The following is a 26,821-nucleotide window of genomic DNA, read 5'->3' on the forward strand; positions in this document are numbered from 1 at the left end:
AAAATACATTGATTAGAAGTGATACTTAGTTTAAAAACTCTAGTGACTATCCTTTAATATCTATGAAATTGGGTTTATTAAACATTACATCATGTCATTTATTGATTGTAAAACAAAATAGAGAGTGGTTATGTATAAGAAATCCCTCAGCCCCAGACATTGTAGCTCAGTGGATAGAGTGCTGGCCTGCAGACTGAAGGCCCCCAGTTTGATTCTGGTAGGCTCAAGGGCATGTACCTCGATCACCAGCCCCATTGGGACACATGTGGCAGAAAACCAATCCATGTGTCTCTCTCACATAGACGTTTCCCTTTCTCTGTCTTTACCTCTTCTTTTTACTCTCTCTAAACAACAATGGAAAAATATCCTCAGATGAGAATTAACAAAAAAAAGAAGAAAGAAAGAAGGAAGGAAGGAAGGGAGGGAGGGAGGAAGGAAGGAAGGAAGGAAGGAAGGAAGGAAGGAAGGAAGGAAGGAAGGAAGAAGGGAGGGAGGGAGGGAAGGAAGGAAGGAAGAAAGAAATAAAGAAACCCTTTACCTTTCCAATTGTGGAAGGAAGTTGTTTTAAATTAGACCTTTCAAAAATAAAAATTGAGTGATTATTTATGAACAATCAATGGGAAAACAAATATATCCTCTATAGGTAGGTATATTGTCTACCAAAAGTATTTTGTTATTTGATGTTGATTCATTTTTTTATGTAGCATGTATTATTTTTTATATGAGCAGCTGCCATCTGTTTAACCAAAATAAACAAAAAGTTTCCAGAATCCTCTTTTAGCTTGCACAATTTTGAACAATTGATTCCAGAATTGCCTCTGGCACTTTGCTTCTAAATAAACACAACTTGTGGAGTCTCAATCTAATGGGATAGACAGTAAGCTAGCAAATAATCAGAGAAATAAACAAATACATGTAAAATAAGATCTGTTGCAAACAGTATGTGCCACAACCTTGAAATGGTTTGAGTCAGAGTAGATCACTGAAGATGTGACTTTAAATTAAAATTGGAAAGAAAGGTTTAATTTTACACGTAGAAGGATGTGAGGTGCAGAATAAAAAGTGTCCCAGGTAATGGAGACAGCAACTGAAAGTATCTTTAAACAGCAGCACGTCACATTTGCAAAAATGTGAAAAGGACAGACTGGCTGGTATCCAAAGAGAATGGGAGTAAATTTGAGGAAAAGCTGGAGAAGCTTCTATGTCCTGTTAGACTATGAGTAATAGAAATGCATTGATTTTTGCTTTTAATTTTAGATTTGATGATATGTAGTAAAAGATTTTTAACTTTGTAAAAGTAATCCTTATTGCAGGATAAACAAACTGGTTTGAAAAGGGCTGAGGTACTCGGATGCAAATTAAAAGGCTATTGCTGAACTCTAAGAATAATATGGCAATAGTTTTGCATGTGGCAAGAAGTATACATGTTTCAATGGTGTTGTAGAAAAAAATTGACAGGAATATGAGGATGGGTTAGGTAATTAAGACTGCAAGAGAGTGTAATATTGTGGTTTCTAACTCAATAACTGGTTGAATCAGCTCATTTACTAAGATAGAGAATGCTGGAAGATAATGTTTTTTGGGGGTAGAAAGATCATGACTTCGGTTTAATCTTGTTGAGTTTCAATCGCCTTTGAGTACCAAGGGTGATACAATTAGGCATATAGATTGTGCATCTAGAACAAAAAGTATTTTATGGTAAAGGATTTTATATGTTGAAGCAGTCATCACTAGAAGTTTAAAAAATTAACTAATTTTGACTGACAATATTGAACTGTTATTAAAATTGTGTTCATTCTAAGCAAATTAATGTAATCATATTTTTAAATATATGTTTTTCATTTATTTTTAGAGAGAGAGGAAGGGAGATAGAGAGATAGAAACATTGATGATAACAATGTTGATTGGCTGCCTTTGCACACCCCCTACTGGGGATCTAGCCTGCAACCCAGTCATATGCTCTGGCTTGTAAATGAACCTTGACCTCTTGGTTCATGGGCTGATGCTCAACCACTGAGCAATACCAGCCAGGCAAAAGTAATCATATTATAAATTCCACTCTCAAATATAACTGTTATGAAAATTAGCAACTCCTTTATTCTGAAATTACTGCTAATATTTAAATTACTATTTAGGGATGTATTAAAAATATGAAGTGAAAATTAGAACCTAATTGAAACAAAACAAATACTGGTATCTGAATGCAATACTGCCATATACTTATAGATTCAAATATATGGCAAGATCAAGTTCAGTCAAGACAAGGACATTTGATCAGTTTGTTTTATTAGTGAAGACTTATGCTTCAGAAGCATTATGACATTTTAATTACTCAAAATGTTGTTGAAAGCATTGGTACCTATACCATAAATTTAAGGAAATGTAAATAGTGCAATTTGGAATATCCCTTAGTTGCCAGGCTCTGGGAACTGTCTTGTATGTAAAACTTATGATGAGAATTTTAAGTTATATCTTTTATCTAAGATTTCATCATTGCACAAAGTATTACTTGTTCCTTAAATAAAATATAGTAAGGTAGTATTTGAAAATCACTAAGCATACCCTGAACTAAAAGATGAGAGTTCTTACCTTTTACAGGCACTCACAGTCCATCCGAGTAAGATCACTATAAAACTAAAGGGCCAGACAGTATCACAGGAGAACAAAATCCAGGGTCAAGTAGTAACACAAAGGAAAGTGGTCAATTGTACTTGGAGGTGTGGGCTAGAGTCTTATCAGGGTGGAAAGGAGTAAATCATCTTACTTCAGATGGAATTATGTTGAAGTATATTTGATGGCACAGAGGCACTTTCGCAGGTGCCTATACCACATCTTCTCCTTTCTCCTACATCATTTAAGAATTATTTTTCCTGGCTTTTTCCAAGAAAACTTTAGCTCTTTTGCACTGAGAAAATGGAAGCAAGGGAGAAGAGAATGTCTACATACATCTATCATCAAATTTATCAAAACCATCTCAATCTATGTTTTTATCTTTCTGTCAGAAGGTCTACATTGGATTCCTTTCTAAGGCAAAAGACCCACTTGTAATTTTTTATCTCTTTCCTTCTTTGTTTCACTTCAAAACCTTCCTTTCTTCCTACTTGCTTTACCACCATGTTTTCTTTCTATTGAGTCATTTTCATCAACATGTATCCTGGCTTAATATATCCCAACTTTAAAAACTGTGCTTTGACTCTGAACTCCTTCCAACTGACATAAACTTTATTGGCTATTCAATTAAAGAATATTATTTGAATTTGAATTGTTCAGTCTTCTGGTTTACTTCTCCTTTGAAAGCACCTCAGTCATGATTCTATTCCGATGACTTCATTGACATGGCTCTTCTCATCATCACTAACAGATCCTGACTGCCAAATTCAATGGGCAGTTTGAAAAAATGTCATCTTTCTCAACAATCAGCAGCAATTGAAAAAACCTTATCTGGATATCAATACACACACACACACACACACACACACATACATACACACAAAATGAAAGAAGACTAGACATCATTGATCAGGGAGAACAATCATGCAATTTCTATATAGAAAAATAAGTGCTATCGTTGGAGAACATAGTTTTTTGTTAATTTTTAAAATACATATACTATGATTTCAGAGAGTAAGGGGAAGGGAGAGAGAGAGATAGAAACATCAATGATGAGAGAGAATCATTGATTGCCACCTCCTGCACGCCCCATACTGGGGATTGAGCCAGCAATCTGGGCATGTGATCTGACCAGGAATCAAACCATGACTGCCTGGTTCATTGGTCGATGCTCAACCACTGAGCCATGCCAGGAGGCCTGGAGAGCATAGTTTTAAGATACACGTAGCAGAGGAATTTCAGAAGGTCTTTATTTCAGGCTTTTAGTTTTAACCATAAGATAAACTAACCAGGGCCTTAAAGAACCAGCAGAATGAGGACATCAGTTAAAATTAATTTATTAAAAATGTTGATGGTAAAAAAGGCTCCAAGAAGGTTTACAATGGCCTCTATTGTTTCATCAAGTGGCACAGATCATAAAAAGTCTTCAACCACATTTTTCTAATGATAACTCTACATCTTTAATTTTATCACCATATATTCTATATGAAAGCCTTTTATTTAAGGCTTATGACTACACCTATCTAAAAACTGGGAAAAGATTTATTAAGTACTGATGGATAGAGACATCTGCCAATGCAGATCAAAGATAATTGGCATACCACTTAAATCTACATGTGTTCGGCCATACAAAGTCAGAAGTGAAAGTGATTTTACTCAATTTCCTACTTTCCCTCACTCTAACGGCTTATTTGATCTTGCTCAGTAGCTATAATTGAGACACTGTCGACTGAGAGAACCACGAGTTTCATTGACGGGTAATTTTGTTTCCTGAGGGTATGATTATCATTTTGTTAATTTTCTAAGGATAATTTTCTAATTCAAATATGATTTGTGGATTCCTAAGAAAAATATATAATACTCCTACTGGGCACAAAGGGGTAAAATGACTGTCCTCCTAAAGTTATAAAGAGATCACACCACACAGTGGATTATCTATTTTGCATTGCTGTTAGTATTATAATAAGTGAAATGGAGGTACAGAAAGAAAATAGAAACATATTAAGTGGTAGAAGCAGAATCCCCAAAAAGCAAAATAAAAACGTGGGGAAAAGTGCAAAAGGCCCAGCCCAGCGTGGCTCAGTGGTTGAGTATCGATCTATGAACCAGGAGGTCACTGTTCAATTCCTGGTCAGGAAAAATGCCCAGGTTGTGGTTTTGATTCCCAGATTAGGGCATGCAGAAGGCAGCTGATCAATGATTCTCTCTCATCATTGATGCTTATCTCTCTCCCTCCCTCTCCTTTCCTCTCTGAAATCAATAAAATATCTGTGTGCTTTAAAAAAAAAAAAAAAAAAAGAGCAAAAGGATATAGGGAGTTTATAAATTTTCTCACTGAGAATAATGAAGGGTTGGTAGAATTAATCCTTCTGACTAGTACATATTGGATTATTTCGGAAAAAGGTATTGCTTATAAAGCATTTACTAGAAACAGGCAAAAGTCAGTGGAGAAACAGAAGATAATTTGAATGAAGATGATTTTGAAGGTGGATCACAAAAAGAAGTTTCTAAAAATCCTTCTCTACATACAGTCTTACAGACTACCCATTTTGATGCAAAATTAAGTGACTACATATTTCGTACATTGCTATGATAAGTATTTTATTTATGCAAAGTGTATAATATTTAATGTAATGACTTAATGAGTCTAAATACACAAGTATTCCTAAATTAAGTTGTTTGTATTACACCAAGCATGTCAAACTCAAAGGGTAACACGGGCCAAATAAAAAAGGTTTAAGTTTATGTGGCCCACACAAAACCAAAAGCTTCAATTTTAATAGAAATGTAGGTTTATTTCTATAGAGACATGTTGAATACAAAGGGCTGAAATAAATGAGTAATTGTTAACATAAATAATAGAACACTTTAATAAAAATTAATATATTTTTCTTGAACATTAACTTACCAGACACTGAATAACTGCACAAATTAATAAGTGTGACACAGATAAAATTATTTTTCTTGTCCCCCGAAAGCAAAATATTTCCTGTTGCGCACACCAAACAAGTCAGTACAAGACTAATGATGTGGCAACCGGCTGCTAAAATATTCACTGCTAGTATTAGTGGAGAAAAATGGTGCTCCTGCACATAAGGCGCATAAGGGAAATGAATGCAACACAATTATAGTAATCAATCATTAGTGAACGTTGTAGTTTGTTATTTATAATTAAGTATAACATAATTATGTTAACTTAATTATGTATAACTTATGTTAATTTTTACAAAAGTGTAAAGATGAATTTACAAAATTTTATTAAAACATTTCTTACATACCATTATATTGGCTGGGCCAAAAAAATATTCACTGTGGGCCACATGGGGCCTGTGGGCCGGAAGTTTGACATACTTGTACTTCACTGTATACTGTCTAAATCACACAATATGTTTAGTTGGCTTAAATTGGAGACATATGTCAATGGAATTGAAGTAAGCTAAGCAAATAATTTTAAGTGTTATTACTTTCCTATTGTCCATAGTTGCCATGAAATAAACCCTTTATGGCGAATAAAAACTTAATTTTAATAGCATATTTAGTCCTATAATTGTTGATTAGTTATATTGATATTCTTTGTTTCTATTTTTTTCTGGAATATGTCAGTTATTCTTTTTATAAATAATTACCTTATGTGTACAAATTATCCAGATGTGCCATCTGGTAAGACAAATGTAGAATTCACTGAAAACTTTAAGTATTTTATGGTAACTTTGATTCAAGTGTACCCAAGAAATTATATAGTTTTAGTTGATATATCATGTAGATTTAAGAATTCAGAAGGATAAAATAAGAATTTCAGATGGATGATGATATCGAAAGAAATATTACAGATTTTCACAACTCCCTAGGGGTGGGGGGCAGTGATTGCCTTAAATTATGTTATTCAAAATGTTCCTGGGTCTAGGCATATAGGCTGAATTTACATGAGATTAAAAATTATTCTTTTGGGCAGATTTATTCAATAACTTCTTCATGCTTTGGAGAAAGATTTTCTTTCAGCTGGACTTGAAATATATCTTTATCTTCTTAAGTGACTACATCAGGAACTTTTACTTCAATAGGTAGCTGTAAACTCCTATGAACCTCAAGGGGTTCTACCTTTGGCTCCCATTCCTTCACTCTGAAATGTTATGGGCCAATCATTTAACCATGGCATCTGATAAATTCACCACATGGGAAAAGAATGAATTTATTCCAATCAGATGGAGGAAAAATATGACTGTGGCTTTTAGTGTTCAGAAGTAAGCGTATATCTCCTAGGTATTTGGAAATAAGTTTGCCCTTACTATAACCTCTCTGTACTTTCCCTTTCTGCCAGTATGGTCTCTCAGCAGAATTGAAAGTGAGCCCATTAACAATCATCCACATATCCATTTAGCTTGATCTTTTCAAGGCTTGAGATAATTGCTGTGTTTGATCTTTATATGTCTAGAGAGAGAGAACAAATTGAATATCTTTATGTCAAGAAGTAAAATAATATTTTATTTTAGTTTTTTAGAGAGTACGGGATTCCCAAAGCAAACATTCTTATGGTCATCAAAGCCATAATGCAGCTCTGGACTACATCTTACTGGAAGGCGTGGAGTAAGTATGCACTACCTGCTGGGTATGCAACATCCATAAGCAGAGACAAATCAATACTGATAATGCTCACCTTTCATATCCTTAAATCTCATTTGATGTAATACTGAAAACTTACAAGTTGTTCATGAAATACTTATGCTTAAAAATACCTTTGATAGTGAACAAATTTACAATAAGAACAGATTATTGGAAGTATCTACAATAATTGATCTTAATTCTTTTCTCAGCTTGGCAAATTTAATGAGTGCTCTTAGTTTGAATCAAAATCAGAATGATATAAATGACATTTAATATTTATAAATTAAAAAGTGCCCTAAGAAAACCTCAGTAAAAGTGCTAGTCCTTATTCTGATCTTCATATAAATGACATAGGCTGAGAAATAGCCTTGGCCGAATGTCCAGATAAAACTTGCTAAGTATGGGATATTTTGTCTAAATGGCACGAGGATTCCAGTTCTCCTAAAGATAACAGTTGGGAATTGTTCGCAAATCTAAAATTGCTACCCTTCTGTATTTGGAAGACATCTAATACATAAGCTAAATTCAGTTTTTTCGTCTAAATACATGATTTCTTGGGTACTGTTAATTATACTTTTTTCTAAAGAGTGTATTTGAATTAAATTATTTAATAATCATCTTTTTTGTCATGGTGAAGTTAGTCTGTAACAGAGAGATACAATAATAATTTGGTTACTAAAAAAAAAAAAAAAGACTTCTTTCTCTTTTGGCACTAAATTCAGGTCAGTATTACAGTTGGCTGACAGTTCTGCTCCATAGAGGTATGGCTCTTTCTTTCTGATCTCCATCTTTACAAATTCTGGCTGATATTGAAAGCTGGCTTATCTCCTATTATAAACTATAGTATTTAACTTATTCAAAAAGTTTTTCCATCTTTAGACTCTATTATTTAATTTATCCTTAATGAAGCAGATTTGGGGGTTGACTAAAATAAGCAGTTTAGAAGCTCATAATGAAAGCTATCTGATAAAATATCCCTGGCTTATTATATAGTGGTTGCATGGACAGAATTTAGAGGCTGATTCCGTGGGGATTATTTCCAGCTTTATTATTTATTAACTGTGAGAACTTAAGCAAATTATTCAATACCTTTGTGTTTATTTATTCGTATCAGAAATGCATGAAACAATAGTTCTACCTCAATATTAGATTAAATCAATTAATAGCTTTAAAGAGCTTAGAAAAGTAGCACAGCTATAGTAAATGCTCAATAACTAATACTAAATACTGTACACTAAAACAATAAGTACCTTGAGGTAAAGTAAAGAAAAAGAAAGTTTATGTTGTCTCTTTTGTTTACTGTTGTCTGTTGTTTCTCTAATGCCCAAAGTGCCCAGTAGCTAGTAAGCACTGCATTCTTTTATGAGTTAATAAAACTCAAGGCATTACACCAAAATATTCTTACACCATTTACTAATTTTTAAATTCAACAAGGTAGTACTCCAAGTATGGTTTAATGTATTTGATACAGTAGAGTCTGTGAACTAACAGATTGGGATGAATCTGTTTAATCTGAATGTTGGATCTTCTACTCCCTATGGTTTATTTAACCCCTGAGACTTATTTATCTTATCAACAAACTAGCATCAATAAAAGCACACCTCTCAAGTGTTATTTTAGGATCAGGTAATATGATATGCTTAACATGCTTAAGATACTGCTTAGAAAAATGATATTTACTAGTATTATTATTACTACTATTATTACTTACCCTTAGGATAATCATGGAAATTATAGGGATTCTCTTTGCGCTATAATTGCATTAACATTCACTAGGAATACTTTAAACTTGGTTTTTTTTTTCTTTCATTAACTTTTAAAATGCTTGTTTTCTCAGTCATGTTTTATACCACTTTATGTTCCATCTGCTCTCAGTATATAACTGCAATGAATGCCAACTGGTGATTCATCCTAGTGATTTAAGAAATAGTTTTCTTTAGATATAAAATCAAGTAAGCCATTTTCTCTGTGATCAATTATTCACATCTTTCTTCCTTAAATAGACTTTTAACAGGGCTGCCACTCAGGAACCTCTCAGAAACATGGTCTCCTCCAAATACCTTCTTCATTGAAATGAATTATTTTTTGCCATCATGCCCCAGAATAGCAATACTTCTTTCAGACATTGGTTACTAATCCTGTAAGCACAGTTGCTGAAAAAGGTCTTCACAGAATCTTTTACACTCACTGTCTTTCTGTTAATTATCTCACTGACAAAAGACAAGCAAGTAATCTTTGACTTGATTATTATTATTCAATAAGTCTTTTTAGTTAAGACAACCCCTTTGGAAAGATTGCTATCTCTTATTTAATTTTCTCTTTATAGAATCATGTTGAGTACCCTCTGACTTCTATAAGGTAAGGTTCATCCAGTCTGCTCTACTCTTTGAAGACAAGGCATCTTCATCCCAAATATCTTCATTCAGGTAATCAACAAATATGTATTAAATAATTCCTGAGTGTTGCATGTGCTTTGTGCTAAGGATAAGTGAATAAGTAGGATTTGGTTTGTGTTCTCTTGGTGCTACCACTTTAGTTGGGGAGATGAATGAAAGTGAAGCTTAAAGCTTATATTAGAGGGATCTAATGTGTTAAGTTTTGAAAGACAAAGAAATGTATACATTACCCAGGATATTAATACAGTTGACTTTTGAACTTCACATATGTCCCTATTTTGCTGTCAATCAATGTATTTTAAAAACAGTCTATTACTGTTTAAAAGAAATAGGAATCACTTATTTTAAACATATGGGAGTCTTTTCTCTCATGTATTCAACTGAAACAGTGCTTAGATGAATTAAGTACAAAACCAAACTAAATTATAAAAAAGATCACATTTCCTGAGAATTTATTAACCTCAACCTTTAAGAACCCAGTGCCTTTACATGTTTACAGGTTTATTAACACCAACAAGTTATTGCATAATGGTAAAGTCTAGTAATCTTTTTGGTTTTGGTGTAGTATATATATTTTTGGAGTATGGAATAATTGTATAATCATAGCTTGACCTTCAGCCTGTTTTATAATAATCGACTTCTACCCATGTAGGTTATTTTCATTCTTATGTGTTTTTGATTAATCAGAATGTTGTTGCCACTGATCTAGAAAATTGTAATTCCATCACAGACATATAGACTTGAGAATAAATTATATTTTAAAATTTCTTTTGAAAATTGAAATCTTAGCATTTATACAGATTGATTATTTTGTTAATATCTTTCAAAAATAATTTGAAATAATGTTTTATTAACATTATTCTTTGATTTATGATTGATATGATAATTTTAAAGCCTCTGATAGAAGACACTGTCTGCTGTGAGTTATAAGAATGAGTACTGGGGTTGGGTCTTTTGGAAAGAATTGACACAGCCATTTAGCCCGTTCAGAGATTCTTAGGAGATGCCTTTCAGTCAACTGAGTGATCTGCTGATTGAAGAGCTGCAAGGTATGTATTAAACCAGGTTGTTTTTGATGTTGTTGTTGTTGTTTGTACAAAGCACTGTGTTTGAGTTTGTTTCCAGGTTTTAGGACAGAATTTGTATTCACACTCCAGGGGTAGAATGAGCATGACTGTCTCTTCCAATCTGACTGAGCATGCGCATGAAGAAGACCCTATTTCAAACTTTATTTCTGAACCTTTATTTGTCACTTGTAGGAGACAAAGCCATTAAACATTGTGTCCATATGATTGTCTCCATTTTTATATGGAAATCATTTTAGCACAACAGCCTTGACAGTGATTTTTGTGCTATGTTTATAAATACTTTTTAAAAATTTTCCTCTGAAACTACCTATTAGATGCTAACCAGAATATGAAAAAATGCAATATATATATATATATATATATATATATATATATATATATATATATATAGATAGATACTGCCCACGTGGTGTGTATACACACACACACACACACACACACACACACACACATATATATATATATATATATATATATTTACATTTGTTTGTATAGACTTGGTTCTTTTCCCACTGGAAATCTTATATTTGTTCTAAGGAAATAAGTGTCTAAGAAGTTTTACTAGTATTTTTATTACAGAATTCATTTTGTACCACTGTACTTGATAGAATTACATTTTATGCATGTGCATGTTCCTTTCTGTTACAAACAGTTTCCAAATTGAAGATTTCTCCTTTGGTTATGTACAAAGTGGGGTAAAAGTAGGTTGACAATTGTGAATATGTGAAATATTTTATTCTTTTATTATTTATTAATTATTATATTGCTTTCTATACAGATAACTGTGCATACTCTCCCCCCCCCCCGTATATTACTATATTACTGAATAAACTAATGAAATTGAACACATGGCAACTCTAAAAGTGGAAATGGTAAAAAAATTATTTATGTATGATAAACACCATAATTCATGGAAGGGTACCTGTCCTTCGTTTTGTTGTTTTGTGTGTGTGCATGTGTGTTTTCCTCTTCTGTCAATATTCATTGCAAGGCTTTGTATTCATAAAGGACACTGTCTCAAAATATGCTGAATACTATAAGCGCACATTAGAACTTTTATATGAGCATATTAGTCCTTAAATCATTATATTTTGCTCTCAGTGGATTAGGACTTAACTTGTTTGTATGGTTGATTTTATTCTTGCTCAGATTTAATTTTAAATTAAATTTTGATGAGGTTATATCCTCTTCCTCATAAATCAAAGAAGACTAAAGATGAACTTTCTCCTTTTATCCTCATAAAATAATTCTACTTTTAAAAAATATTGAAATTGCACTACCCTTTGAGATTTGTAACATAAATTTTAGCTTGGGGCTCTTCTTTTTGATCACTTACATTTACCGCTTTTCCTCTTGGACTCTTCATAAAAATTTGTAAGAGGATTTTTTCTCTCAAAGATGAACAGAATTTCCTCTTAATCTTTAGTTCACATCTGTGATCCTAATTCTCAAAGGTGTTTTTGCCACATATGCAGGAATTTATAAAAAATAGATGCCTAAAATTAAGTAGTGTTTGTTTATCTTTCTTTTGAAACACTGCATTATTTTATTAATAGACTTATATTGACAGGGGCGTGAATATATATTTGTAAAAGGAAGATGAATACAGTATTTAAAGAATAAATGGAACATATTTTGATAAGCAGCTGAAAATAACAATAAATATGCTAATTAATTTGTCATGTATAAGCTAAAAGCAAGCAGTTTAGTTCTATTAGTTTCAACTGCATTGGAGTAGAATTTTAAATAAAATATTTTTTGAATGCAATTCAGATCACCATTTTATTTAACAAACTTGCATTTAAATATATTTTAACATTGCTCCTAAATTATTTGTTATTCAGTGAGTAAAACTGATGGTTATTGCATTAAAGTTTTAATGAGTAAAGGTTGGTTGAGAATGTTTAATATAATTTCATAATAAGTATGAAGAGTAGATTAATAATGAAAATGCATAATATGATCTTTCATTATAGCTGGAAGGTTAAGAAATTAATTTTACACACCATGAAATGGAAATAACGTCCCTGCTATTTTATTAACCAATGCTTAGATCAACACTTCTATTCAGAGCAAGTATATCATCTTATTTAGTGGCACAAGATCAAAATTTCCATCATTTCATTAGGTTATTATAACTCAATAAATAATACCTAAGTAAGAATTCAATCATATTACATGATTATTTCTTGATAAGATGTTTTATATCATTTAGCAAATACATCAACATTTCTGAAACTAAAACACATGTGAATGTGTTAGCTACATTTTTATAAGTTAGGCAATGTAATAGTATGATGCTATCAATGTAGGAATCTACCATTAAACAGGAAACTGTGGGATATTTAGAATACTGTAAGCTTCACAAATAGCTTATTCCCATTGATTGGCTAAGTTGTAATTCAAAGTATGTTTTTTTTTCTATAAAAATTAAAACCTGAGTACAAAAATACATTCAGATAACATGAATGCACAATCCTCTACATTTTAAAACTATATATTATTAAATAGATGAAATCCATGACTGGGAATCAATATATGAACTTCTGTTTAATGCAATGTTTTCCTAATTTTACCTTTGGCCATAGATAAAGTTTTCAATCACTGAAAAGTTATATCAGTACTTGAGAAAATGTTTTCTTTTTGACAAATTAAAAAACACATGGGAGAAAGCGCTGGTAGGGGACCGATGGGAAGGCCATCAAAATGCCTCCCTGGTCCTAGGTACACTTTGATTTAATTCAGTACACATGACCAAAAAAGCCATACATTTTATTCATTGACCTCAAATTTTAATATTAAAATTGGCTGAGTTTAAGTATGAATAATTTATTACCATATTTTATTTGAATATGATTTATTTTTACTAGATACAAAAATTCACATTCATTTTTAAAAATTTTTATTGATTGATTTAGACAGAGAAGAGGGGAGAGAGAGAAAGAAGGTGAGAGAAAGAGAAAAAGAGAGAGAGAGAGAGAGAGAGAGAGAAACATCTATTTGTTGTTCTACTTACTATGCATTCATTGGTTGTCCTTGTATGTACCCTGACCTGGGACATCAGGATTATACTCCATACAGCTGAGCTACCTGGCCAGGGCTCATCTAGTTTTAAAAGATATAATTGTAAAACACATGTGAAGCCAAAAATATTTCTTACCTTTTTGACCTTAATATAATTTCAAATCCCTAATCAGATGCCACTTTACCATTTAGTTACCTGTTTTTTCTTTTATCTATTGAACTAAATTCTAAACTCTTAAAAGAAATGGGTTCAGCATTGTACTATTTTTTTTTCAACTAGCCTCTCACACATTTTAGCATTTAATAAGGATTTTACAAATTTAATAAAGCAATTAATCATTAACTTATATAAAATCCTTTCAATAAAATACATTTGTTAATATAATATACTGAATAATTATAGTTTCCTATATAATAAAGAGCTAATATGCAAATGGTTATCACGCCATCATGCCATCACGCTGTAACAGCTCAGACACTCAACACTGGGGAGAGAGGAATGGGGACCAGCTATGCACAAATGAGCTCATGAGAGAGGAATGGGGACCAGCCAGGCTGCGGCCCGGGAGAAGGACAAGCCGCACCCCCTGTGGTCCCGGGTGCCAGCAGCTGAACCTGCAGCCCAGGAGAGACACAAGCCGCCTGCCCAGCGGTCCCGGGTACCAGTGGCTGGGGCTGCACTCTGGGAGAGGGACAAGCTGCCCACCCCATGGTCCCGGGCGCCCGTGGCTGCAGCCGGCCCAGGTGAAGCCGGCCTGGGTCCTGGGCTCCTGCGGCTGGCCAGAGGGAGGGAAGCCCGGGTTCCAGGTGACTGCAACTGGCTAGAGGAGGGAATCCTGGGTCCTGAGTGTGGGGCGAGGCAGAGGTGGTTAGGGGTGATCAGGCCAGCAAGGGAACAGTTAGGAGCGATCAGGCAGGCAGGCAGGTGAGTGGTTAGGAGCCAGCAGTCCCGGATTGCGAGAGGCAGTCGGACATCCCCCGAGGGGTCCTGGATTAGAAAGGGTGCAGGCCAGGCTGAGGGAGACCCCCCCCCATGCAGGAATTTCATGCACTGGGCCTCTAGTATAATTATAATAAATTATAATTTGAATTATAATATATAATGCAAAACAATACTTTTTATTAAAATCATAATTTTCTTAGTATACTATTCCTGCACTGAATAAAGTACCAATATTTTCTATAAAAATTAAATTTTGAAATCTATCACACAACTGAGGCATTCATAAAAAGTAAGTATTAAAGAGTGGCTATAAATATTGCATCCTCTGGTAATTATAATTTAAATCTAATAAACATAGGCATTGTATACTTGATTTGTTTTTAATTGCTATCATATAAATAATGTTGTAGCTGATTATCAAGTAAATGTGAGAAATGCATTTTCAAATATACAAAAGATAGTAAATAAATTTTCTAGGATGCTATACACTGAAAAGTAGTATTTTGTGGGTATAGTGAAACAGGCAAAAGCTGATCTGAATGTTTACATTCCTCTCAAGAATATGATAACTTAAAAATATATTTTCTTATATCCCATATGTATGAAGTGATTAGTATCAGTAATAATTATATACTAAACATAGTAATTAAAAATAAAAATAGATTTATTAATAATAGCATTCATAAATTTTTAGAGTTCTGGCCGGTGTTGTATAATAGGACTTACAAACTCAAATGCCTAATGACTATGAGGAGCAGGCAGGTCATAAAAATTAAACAATTAAGTGTCTAAAAGATAAATTTCTGGTCACGAAGAAGTTAAACACTTCAGAAATACTAATGAAACTTCAGGGTAACAAATACATCTAGAGAAAAAATAAAAATAAACGGATTGATTATTAAGGAATATTTTTTGTTTAAAACATAATGGAACTATTATATTAGACACAGATAAGCAATGTCATTTGGGAGATATGTAGATCAAATTAGGTTCAATATAATGGGGAGGGGGAACAAGGAAAGCAAACGGAAAGTGCTTGACATGAGCTACGGGACTCAGGACTGCAACTCGGAAGGAGGATCCAGGGAATGGCCTGGGTGATTGCGGGAGGAGGCGCCAGGATGCACCTGGAATAGAGGGCAATTAGTCCATCCCACTGGAGCGGTTCAGTGACTGTGGATAAGATTTCTTCAAGGAGATGAGATTGGCTCACTCCTTTTTTTGTGCTTGAGAATCTTGAAAGAAAATTTGATGATTGACAAAGTGTTTGAGCCGAATTAATAATATGGGCACATAGAAAACCAAGCAAATAATAGCAGGAAAACCATAAACCGTAGCATAGTTAACTTTGATAATATTAAAATTAATTATAGTCAAAACAAAGCCACATATTTGTGAAAGTCATTCATAATATATTATTGAAAATGACTGCTATCCAAATTAGATAATTATATGTTTAGAAACAACAATAACTGTCTAAAAGAACAGTGTCGCACATGAGCTGGCAACTTATGAAATTAACTGAGTGACATAAATATAAGGGAAAAATGGCTTTAGCTCACTAATAGATTTTTTCAAAAAAAATCCAGAGGGTTTATTTAGAGGTAAAATTCTGGCAATAACATGGTGCTTTTTCAGTCCCAGTTTTTAACACTATTTTGTCAAACAACAACAAACATAGCAAGTCAGATAAGACCCATTGTCTGTGCTTTGATGTTTGACGAGAGAGACGTGAAGAGTAGGTGTTTCTATTTCATATAAACTATTATCAACCTATATTTATTCTTAGAATTATATATTCCCCACAATAGGAATTCCCTACATTATTGGAAAATTATAGGAAGTATTAATACTACCTAGATCTGGAATTTTATTGATAAAATGAGATCTTCTAATTAATAGCAAAATAATTATTAAATATTCCTACTAAATATGAAACATCTTTCTTCTGTCCCAATAATCAGTCATTTCCAGATCAAGAAAAGGGAGAACTGTGAATCTAACTTCATTATTGGATTGAAAAATGGTAGTCAAATTAACAGTTTTCAAAATGGAGTTTAAAAATTCTATCTAATATCTGGTAAAATATTATTTTATCAAAGCAACTACAGACATAAACTTATAGATAGCTTGGTTTTCTGTGGTATGTTCAGTATTTAAAGCATGGCAAAACCAAACAGGCAAAGGATGCAACTGTCAATTTCTCCATTTCTGACTTGACATCATTTCTTCTTTATCAACCAACTATTATATATGTAGTCATTATAGACTTCCTTAGAATCTGTTTACTTATTTTCACTTATCTTCCTAGTGATTATAGAATTAAGGGATTATAAGAGGTATTAATAGATATATAATCTATTTTTTTCTAACTACCATGGTTCCTCTTCAAATATTTGATTCATGCTGACAGAGCTCTAGCAGTGGGGAAAGGAATTACTTTCTTAGGTATAAACTAAGGCTTTCTAAACTAAAACTAAACACGTTCTGTTTTCTGAGACATTCTATGATTAGGGAAAAAAAATTCTTAAATGCCCAATATGTTTTCTTCTTTGCATTAAATTAAATCTTCAGTGTGTTAGCTATTGGTCATAAAGGTATTAAAATAGTCTTAGTTTTCAAAACTTTTACTGTACAGTAATATAACAGAACACAAAAGTGCCTCTTTATGATTTAGTAGGAATATGCTTTTTAAAGGTCTTGGTAACAGACTGTTTGATGTTAAATTTCTGTATAAATTTCACCTAGGAATTATTCTGCGCATGACATTTTCCTCCTTAAAGAATAAGTAATAAAAGAAAAACAAAAGGATAATTATTTTCTCAGAAAATGAATAAGAAGTGATCTCCCTGTGAAATTTCTATCATTTTGATTAGGATTTATTCTCCAGGCCAAACCAGGGCAAGTTTTCATGTCATTCTTTCAATAATTAGAAATTATTATGCACAATTCTCCATCTCTTCCTTCTTTCCTGTGTGTGAGGATGATCTATGTTCTGTTTTCTGGACAATCCAATAATTAGTAAAATTTCATATTCCTTAAGATTTCTTGAGTTCAGTCTACATGTCACTAGGTCTTCCAAGATTTACTCAAATACAATGACTTTGCAACTTCTCAATAAAAGGATCAATTAAAAAACTTCTCTAGTTTATTGACACATACTTTAAATGTTACCCAAGTTATATTCCATGAATTGTCTAATCATGAAGAAAAAAATCAGAACTATTATCTCTCATTCTGAAAACTACTATTGATGGAGGAAGAGTGCTTCAGATATTTTTCTTCATCTACATAACAATACTGCCAGAATTACTCTGCAAATTCACTGGTTGATTCCATAGTAAAGAACTGTAGAAACAAACAAAGTTAATCATTCACAATTATATTTATATTTTATATTCCAAATGTGTCTCATATCCTATTGATGGGTAGGTACCAGTGGCTCAATAAACAGTTGTCCATTTTTAAAAGGTCAAAATAGATTTTCACAATTTATACTAATGCTCATTCATAGTTCCAAATCACATATAATAACATAGCTAACTGCTTTTTCCCTGAGTAAACCATATTTTAGTTTTAAATATGTAAACATTTTCTATTATAAGTAAATCAGAACAGCTTCTAAGAATTACATAAAATGAAATTTATTTTTATAAATACTAGTTTATTTCATAAAAATACAAAAATATAAATATACATTTATAAAAATATGAATAAATTAACACCCATACATTCTTCAACTAAATAAATATGTCAGTAATAGGCATTCCTATTTCTTTAGGGATATGTTTTTCCATTTTAATTTACAAAGCAGTTGCACAATGATTCATTTAATAGTAAAGGTGACTTTAAGTCGGTTAAGAAAACATTTATAAAGTTATTATATCTAAGGAAAGGCACAAAAAGCCTTTATGTATTTTTGTTGATTATTGATGTGATATACTTTCCTTCATAGATTGTTAGGCAAAGAGGGTGAAGTGGTTATTATATTATTACTTTAAAAAAAATCTATGTCATTCATATTCATTCACAGAAACTTACTGATTAAGCAAACCCTTACTAAGACAACACCTACGTATTGTTTGTAATTTTGATTTTTTTTAAAATGTTCCTTCAAGGAAGAGAATATAGGCCACTCAATCCAGTAACACAGAGTACTTCCACTAACATGGGCCAAGTCATACAATACTCTATTCTCGGTCACTCTCATCACCCCCATACATATCGGCCAGTTTTTTAAAGCGAGGTCCCCAGTCGCTGAGGTAATCATAATCTTGGTTACAATCTGCGGTGAGCGATTCTAAAGAGCTGAGTGAGTCCGCTATGGAGTCATTCCCTTCATAGGCGTATGTAGCCAGTGAATCGTAAGGAGGCGCGCTGGGGTCTGAGTCATTTTCTTTTAATCTTCGATGGATAAAATCTTGTACATCAATATTTTCCCACAGAGGCACAGTCCTCCTGATCTGAAAAATCGCTTCTGGCATTACATCCCTTCTCAGTTTACTGTCTTCTCTTGCTTCTGGGTTCCTTAACGTGCCAATATCAAAAGCTTGTGTGTCTTCTTCCCCGCCGCCTTCGTCATTGTAGGTCACGATGTTGTCCCGGACATCGTCCTTTGAAATGATCAGAGGTTCCTTTTTCCTCTGCCTCTTCAATGCAGCAAACAGCACAACTAAAACTATTGAGAGAGAGAGAGAGAGAGAGAGAGAGAGAGAGAGAGAGAGAGAGAGAGAGAGAATATGAAATATATATACAGTGAGATCCATAATTCAGATTTAAATTAAATATAGCATACTTCTGTGAATGACGTTTGTGTGGTGTGAGAAGTGCTAAGATCGGATAAAAAAAAAAAGTATCATATGCAAATATAGGGTCTTTGGGCCAATGACTAGATACAGTGAAATGATAAAGAAGTAAATATTGTAGTTTCATTAATCTACTTTCAATATTCACTCTTCTATGGAGCCCTGATATTGAAAAAGCTTTATTCAATTACAGCTAATGCATTTAGCCAATTGTAAATATTTAATATTTCATTCCTCCAAAATGATAGTGTGTTTAAATATACTAAAAATTTAAAGCTACAGTAATTATTATGCCAAGAAAAACTGAACACCAATTTAATATTTTCTTAATAACTCAAGGGAATATATGTAAAACATATATGCTCATATATGCAGATATGTGCATTCTATACATCTGTTACATGTCTATATAGTACATAGGTATATGTATGCATAAATATATACAGCATATATACAACATATAACAGATATACAACATATATATACACATAAATATGGATATGCTACCGATCTCATTCCTTCCCATAGTGCATATATGTTTTTTTAGACTCCTTTATTGATCTGGTTTTGAAAGCCTGCTTAAGACCTGAAATATAACAATATAAAATACAAACACATTTTAAGCTTATACTCATCTTACAAGATGTCTCAGATAATATCTTGTTACTGAGGACTTCCTTGACTTTCACAGCTGCAGTCAAGCTCTTTGGTGAAAATGTTAATTGTACTACTTGTAATCTCTGCGTTGTTTTTTGTTTATTACCTATATCATTACCTATACATGTACCTATATACACCTATAGTATCAACTTAACTGTAAATATTCCCACATATGTTATACTTTCTTATTTTTTATTATATTACTTAATTTAATATATTCATTTTATAATGAACAAATGCAAAATAAATACATTATGTAATTAAAATACATTTTAAACACAAGAAAAAACACATTGTTTGCAACTATAAATTTTCTATTGAAAATGGACCACATCGCTGATTTTATACATAATGAAAAATTAAGAATAATGAAAATTTCCCAAAAGCACATTTACAAATTGCCTGAAAAAATAACGAATGGGTCATTTACTTTAGGGCAGCTAAATGTTTTGTCAATACTATTCATGTGTCACTGAAAAATAAGGAAATTTTGCCTCAAAAATATCTATTTTTTTTCTCAATCTTTTTTTCAAGATTGTACAAAGGGCACTCATTTAATTGGGATCATTCTTCACATTGGCTCTTGAGGCCTTTATAACTCCTTAAAAACTTGAGCAATGTTATTGTCATATTAGCCAACACACATTCCGCAGCTCCTACTTATTGGGAGAAATAATTTTTTAAAAATCATTAGAAGTATCTTTAGTTAACCCCCACAGAATGGGCTTTAAGTGCTCAGCTACATCCGGAATCATCTTGGAGACTGTTCAGTAAAAATGAGATATAACTGTACTCTAGCGAACTGTGCAGTAGGAAAAAAAGGTTCTTTCTAAACTTAATATTCAATGCATTAATTTATAACTTTCTACTTTTTATAAATAAAAGCACAATGATATAGTCAAATTATTTGAAAGGTTTATTAGCTAATTTAATGTTTACTGATTCTCACCAATGGTCCTTGGACCTATTCTGAGTGTTTTGTCCTCTGCCAGGTCACAAGTATCTGCTTCTTTCCCTAGACTGAGGCTACTAAGCTGGGGTATATGGATGGAATGCAGAGAAGCTAAGATTAGGGACTGAAAAGAAGTGTATCATTATTTTCACTAAAGTATAACTGGAATTTAGCACTTCTTTCTATTATGAATTTTAGCATAATCTATAGTGATAGTAGCTGTATCTGTGACTATTAAATCAGTAGAAATCACTTATTTTATATTGCATTATATTTACAGCATATCTCAAATGATCATTAGACTTGTACCACAAGGCAATATAACAATAACCAAGAACATTTTGCTGTTTTTTGTTCAATTGACAAATATATGTGTTTTGTCTTATATTTTCCATTTCTATAAATTTAAATTATTATTCTAAATAGATCTATAAGCTTTACCTGACTGCCAAAGGTGTTCTTGGAACTAAAAAGATTAAAAAAATAAACAATCCTGCTCTAGGTGTTTATCCCCTACTTAGCCTTACAACATGGATATAAACTAAGAAATGCCTTTCTTCCAACTGTAACAGGGTTTGTCTGAAATGCCTTTGCCCAGGCTCTATCACTGTGGCAAAGGGCAGACTCTTAACTGTAGTGTAGTAGCTCTGTATACAACCTCAAAACAGCAGCAACACTGCATTGGGACTTGGATAATGAAACCTTCTGAGATTTTAGGATCTGGTTCTAACCATTTCTTATTAAAATAATAAAAAAATCACTCCGTATTTAGGCAATAAGTTGGGAAGACGAGCATAAGAGTGTGCCTTCTACTAGTATATTCCTCAGGAAAGAAAGGTGGCCAGCTTTTCAAAATGAAAGAAGTTTCAGGGATTTCTGCAGAGGAAACTATGATGCAGTTTAGTTTGAGCCATATGATGACACAGAGCAGGATGGCAACCAGGGCCCTGGTGCTCAGTTTGATAATGCTGTAATATCTAAACCAGGGGTGGGCAAACTTTTTGACTCGAGGGCCACAATGGGTTCTTAAACTGGACCGGAGGGTCAGAACAAAAGAATGGATGGAGTGTTTGTGTGAACTAATATAAATTCAAAGTAAACATCATTACATAAAAGGGTACGGTCTTTTTTTTCAATAGTTTTATTCATTTCAAATGGGCCGGATCCGGCCCTCGGGCTGTAGTTTGCCCACGGCTGATCTAAACCTACTTGGGGAGTGCTTTTATTCCCTCTCCTATGCATGCATGTCTTTATGTATGTCTGTGTATTATCTACACTAATAAAATAGAAAGATGCAAATTGACTGTACCTTCGTGATGCCCACCAGCCAATCAGAAGTGAGTATGCAAATTAACCCAACAAAGCTGGTGGGTTAATTTGCATACTCAGGCACCAAGTGGCGGGGGGCAAGGCGGGACGTTTGCATTGTCGCCATGGTGACGGCATAGGCGTTCCACACCGCCCCAGCCGCTCCTGGCTTCTGGGCAGTGTGGGAAGGCGGAAAGGCAGCTCTAGGCCTGAGCAAAGGCAGAAAGGCAGGTCCGGCCAAGCGAAAGGTGGTGCCGGCAGCCAGAGGAAGGAAGGCCCATTCTTGCACAAATCTTTGTGAATTAGGCCTCTAGTATTAACATAAGAATAAAAAAATCAAGTTTGAAATATACATGGTTCCACGTTCTTAACTAGGGAAGTAGAACTATCTGAACAAATAAAACAACATGAAAAGCATAAAAGTAGCACTTTGCTCAAAGGGTAAGCCAACATGTCCTCTCCATGGGGGATACAAAAAATATTTTACAGAAGAGCTGAACTATCCAGCAGCAGGTGGAGATGCAAAGGCTGATAGAGATGGTAGTAGTGTGTATGTTCTAGCACCCTGAGAAACTGTTTTTCTAAATAGTTGGATCATTTTAACTGAAAAATAATGGTTTCCCTTCACTTTCATCAATCCCCCACTGAAGTCCTGCAAGGATATCTGGCCAAAGGGATTTCATCCAGATAGTTTGAAAGGATTTGCAATGAAAAGGAGCCAGCACATATGGGCACTGGAACATAAATTTGGCTAGCTATCCTGCCCTAAGCACAAGCATTTTGGATGAATATTTGTTGGAAACAATTTTGGGGTAATGTTTTACAGTGGAACAACTGTTTAATTGAATTAAATCGTTGTCCTGTTAGGGCATGCTCAAATAAAACATTTGATATTGGAAGTATGACTTTATTTAGAAAACTTTGCAGGACTAGATATTCCATAGTGATATTTTTAAAAATGAACATAAGCTTTTAAGTTGGTGTATTTCACCAACATGTAATACATTTTTTGGGAAAAAAATAATTATCTTATTGTGACAACTTAAATACCTTTGCTGTCTGATATGCATAACTTAGTATTTGTTAGTAATGCTATTCGTAAAGGCACTCTTTGGTTCTAACCGTTTGTAATATTTAGAAAGGAGAATTCGGAATTCAAATAATCTGGCTTTTTAATGGTGGTTTAAACGCTTTCTAAATGAATGACTTTGTGTAAGTGATTTAAGCTTTCTGTAGAAGAATACAAGTATTTATTTTACAGAGTTGATGTAACAATTTAATCCAGTGGTTCTCAACCTTCCTAATGCCATGACCCTTTAATACAGTTCCTCATGTTGTGGTGACCCCCAATTTCATTGTTACAAATTGAACATAATTAAAGCATAGTGATTAATCACAAAAACAATATGTAATTATATATGTGTTTTCCAATGGTTTTAGGCAACCCCTGTGAAAAAGTTGTTTGACCCCCCAAAGGGATCGCGACCCACAGGTTGAGAACCACTGATTTAATCAATTCTTATATTAAAACTCATTAGGACACTGACTCTGTTTAGCACTAAACAGTGTAAGATAAAAGAACCAATACATATAATATGCCATTAGCTATTTTATCCTTGTTTTTGATCTCTAGAAAGCTAGACCTATCCCACAGACACTCCTTTTCTTTTCTACTTGAAAGGACAATTAAAGAAAAAATTAAAATATTCAATCTTCAGCTATAGAGAAGAGTGCGTCTCAGGGCAGGCTCACTGGGCAATGAGGAGAGAACTGTGGGAGTTGGATAGCCTGGGGGTGCAGCTTTACCGAGCAGTATGATGACACAGAGCAGGATGGCCACCAGGGCGCCGGTGCTCAGGCCCGCGGCCAGGACCAAGGCCTGCGCGCTGCACGACTGCATGTTTCCTTGCTGGTCACAGGCGCACACGCGGATGGTGAGTGTGCCGGTGCTGCTTTGAATCGGATAATCATTGTCAAAGATTAAAATGGGGAGTAGGTAGGTGCTCATTTTGTGGCGGCTGTACCCATCTTTTCGAGTCATGATCCCTGCTGTGTTATCTGTGGGGGAGAAAAAGGTGGAGAGAAAATAAGTCAGATCAGTTTTTAATTTTGCATCTTCAGGTCTCATAATGTTCTGTTTTCAAAAGCGCTCTGTACCTTTGTTATCGACAATGGTGAAGTTTGGATTGAGGGGAAACTCTGGCACTGGTTCAAAGAAGAATTTGTGGCCTCGGGGAGGATCATCTTTGTCCATGACGCTGACAGTCTGAATCAACTACAACAAAAGGCATTAAAATAAAGCCCAACAAAAAGCAACTCTTGTTATTACCGGGCTTTTTTTAATAAGTGTTTGTGCTTTAAATATATCACTGAAATTAAAGAAACAAACAAAAAAATACAATCTTCAGAAAATTATGCCAAGGTTTTTCTATGGTTCTAGCTCATGCAGCTGATTCAGTTAAGAATAAAAAGTCTCCATCAAGTATTCGTTAACAGGGTATCTCTATGCATTATTGTCTGATTCCTGGCCAGTGCAGTGCCCAACCTTAAAGAAAAATGTCATCAGTCCAACTCAATCCTCTTTGAACATTTTTAGAAAGCACCAGTCTCTTTTGTTATTAATTGGTTACCAATCTGTTGTCTACACTACATAATGGTGGTTTCAAAGGCAGAGAACAGATGCATTGAAAAAAAAAAAGTAAGTGCTTAGTATAACCACCTTCTATAGACTAAAAACACTATTAATATAGTTTTGGAAAATGAGCAATAGGTCATATAATATCAGAAGTCAAAACATTTCAAAGCTATGGGGCACTATCACTATAATCCTACTGCCTATTTTATTCAAATTATTTAGCTTTCTTTTTTTAAGTATTCTTTTTATTATTATTATTGTCTAAAGTTTTACATATGTCTCCTTTTCCCCCAATTGACCCACTCCCCCATCCCTTCCCAGCCTGGGTAAGCCCCCACCGCCCCAGTGTCTGTGTCCATTGGTTATGCTGATATGCATGCATATAAGTCCTTTGGTTGCTCTCTAACCCCCCTTCCCTACCATTTGTCTCTAGATCAATCTATTCTCGTTAATCAACGATTATATTTAGCTTTCTTTTAATGGTATTTGAAAAGTTTAAAAAGATATAATACAAATAAATGATTCCAAAGTTCTGTAAAATCAATGTCAAAGTGGAGAAAGTACAGAACTTCTTAGCTATGCTCCCTGTAAGTCAGGGCTGTGCTGGAGTGCATGACTGGAGCACCAAAGGACAGATTGGGCACAGAAGTTCCACTGAGCACTGTATGGTAGAAAAGTCACTAAGCTACACATCGGGGTGCCTGTTTTTCTAGTACTGGGCATGCCATCTGTGCGATTTGAAATCACAGTCATTTAATTATTCTTACTTTCAAATATCTCCTCTACAAAAACAAATAGTTGCGCCACCTCCAGGTAACATCCTATTCTAGGTACTCACTAATCCAATAGTTTTCCTCTATACTTTGATGTTAACCATAATTTCTTTCGTTTTGACAGAATGACATGTAGCCTTATGTATTTTTTATGTAATGGTTCTCAAAGTGCATGATTATTAATACAAACTGAACCCAATGTTTCTCTTTAGTAGACTAGAGCATTACACAGAAAAAACGTACATAAGTCTTAATATTCTTGCTCAATATCCGGTTTCAGAACAACTGAACACTATTTAAAATTTAGTAATATTTTTAATCGTAAGCAACATTGGTCCTTTGATTATATGACTCTGAGATTTTGAAATTAGATGGACCATTGTTTAAGCATATTTTAAGAGAGAATACAAATCAATAGCTTAAATATATTACCTTTTCTTATTTTAGCATGGAATCCATAATAAAAACAATTTTAAGAGTCATCTTTTTCAGATCACTGTGACATTTTTGGTAAAAGGAGATAAAAATGTGACAAGAAGGGCTGACAATAGATTGCATGAAAAAAAACCCACAAACTTGTGCAAGTAATGCAAAGTCATCTGCTTTTTTGAAGAGGAAACAGTATTTTTAAAGTTTATAACAACTTTGTTTACCTGCCCAGGTTTTGCATTTTCACAAACAAATGTTTCATAGTACATGGCAAATTCCGGAGCATGGTCATTTATATCTAGAATTCTGATGAAGACAGGAACATAGCTACTTTGTTTTGAGTTATCTGCAACAAGAACATATATAAGATTTCAGTCTCATTCACAGAGAACCGGTGATACCACTCTCACTATTTGTAACTTAGCAACAGATCTTTTCTGTGGTGTTCACTACTTGATTGGACTGCTGATGGATATCTCAGCTTTCTTACATGGTCCAGATGGAAAATATGATAAAATAGGAGAATATGATTGATAATAAGCCATTATTTGTAAGAGATCATATTCTTAGACTGTTTATTTTATGAGGTTAGATTA

General features: G+C 33.6%; 1 protein-coding gene across 1 annotated transcript in view; it reads right to left on the reverse strand.

Annotated features, from left to right (window-relative positions):
• Positions 1–18,463: 18,463 nt before the first annotated feature.
• The window catches only part of CDH9 (cadherin 9), a 94,110-nt gene continuing 85,752 nt past the window's right edge, over positions 18,464–26,821 (reverse strand). The window contains exons 9-12 of the mRNA XM_081088633.1: positions 26,450–26,571; positions 24,546–24,663; positions 24,195–24,446; positions 18,464–19,341 (exon numbers count right to left, since the gene is read on the reverse strand). Coding sequence (XP_080944759.1) covers positions 18,854–19,341; positions 24,195–24,446; positions 24,546–24,663; positions 26,450–26,571 — 980 coding nt within the window. The 3' untranslated portion in view covers positions 18,464–18,853. The remainder of the gene's footprint in view (positions 19,342–24,194; positions 24,447–24,545; positions 24,664–26,449; positions 26,572–26,821) is intronic.

Source organism: Myotis nattereri (genome assembly GCF_964212035.1).
Source record: "Myotis nattereri genome assembly, chromosome: 4".
NCBI lineage: Eukaryota > Metazoa > Chordata > Mammalia > Chiroptera > Vespertilionidae > Myotis > Myotis nattereri.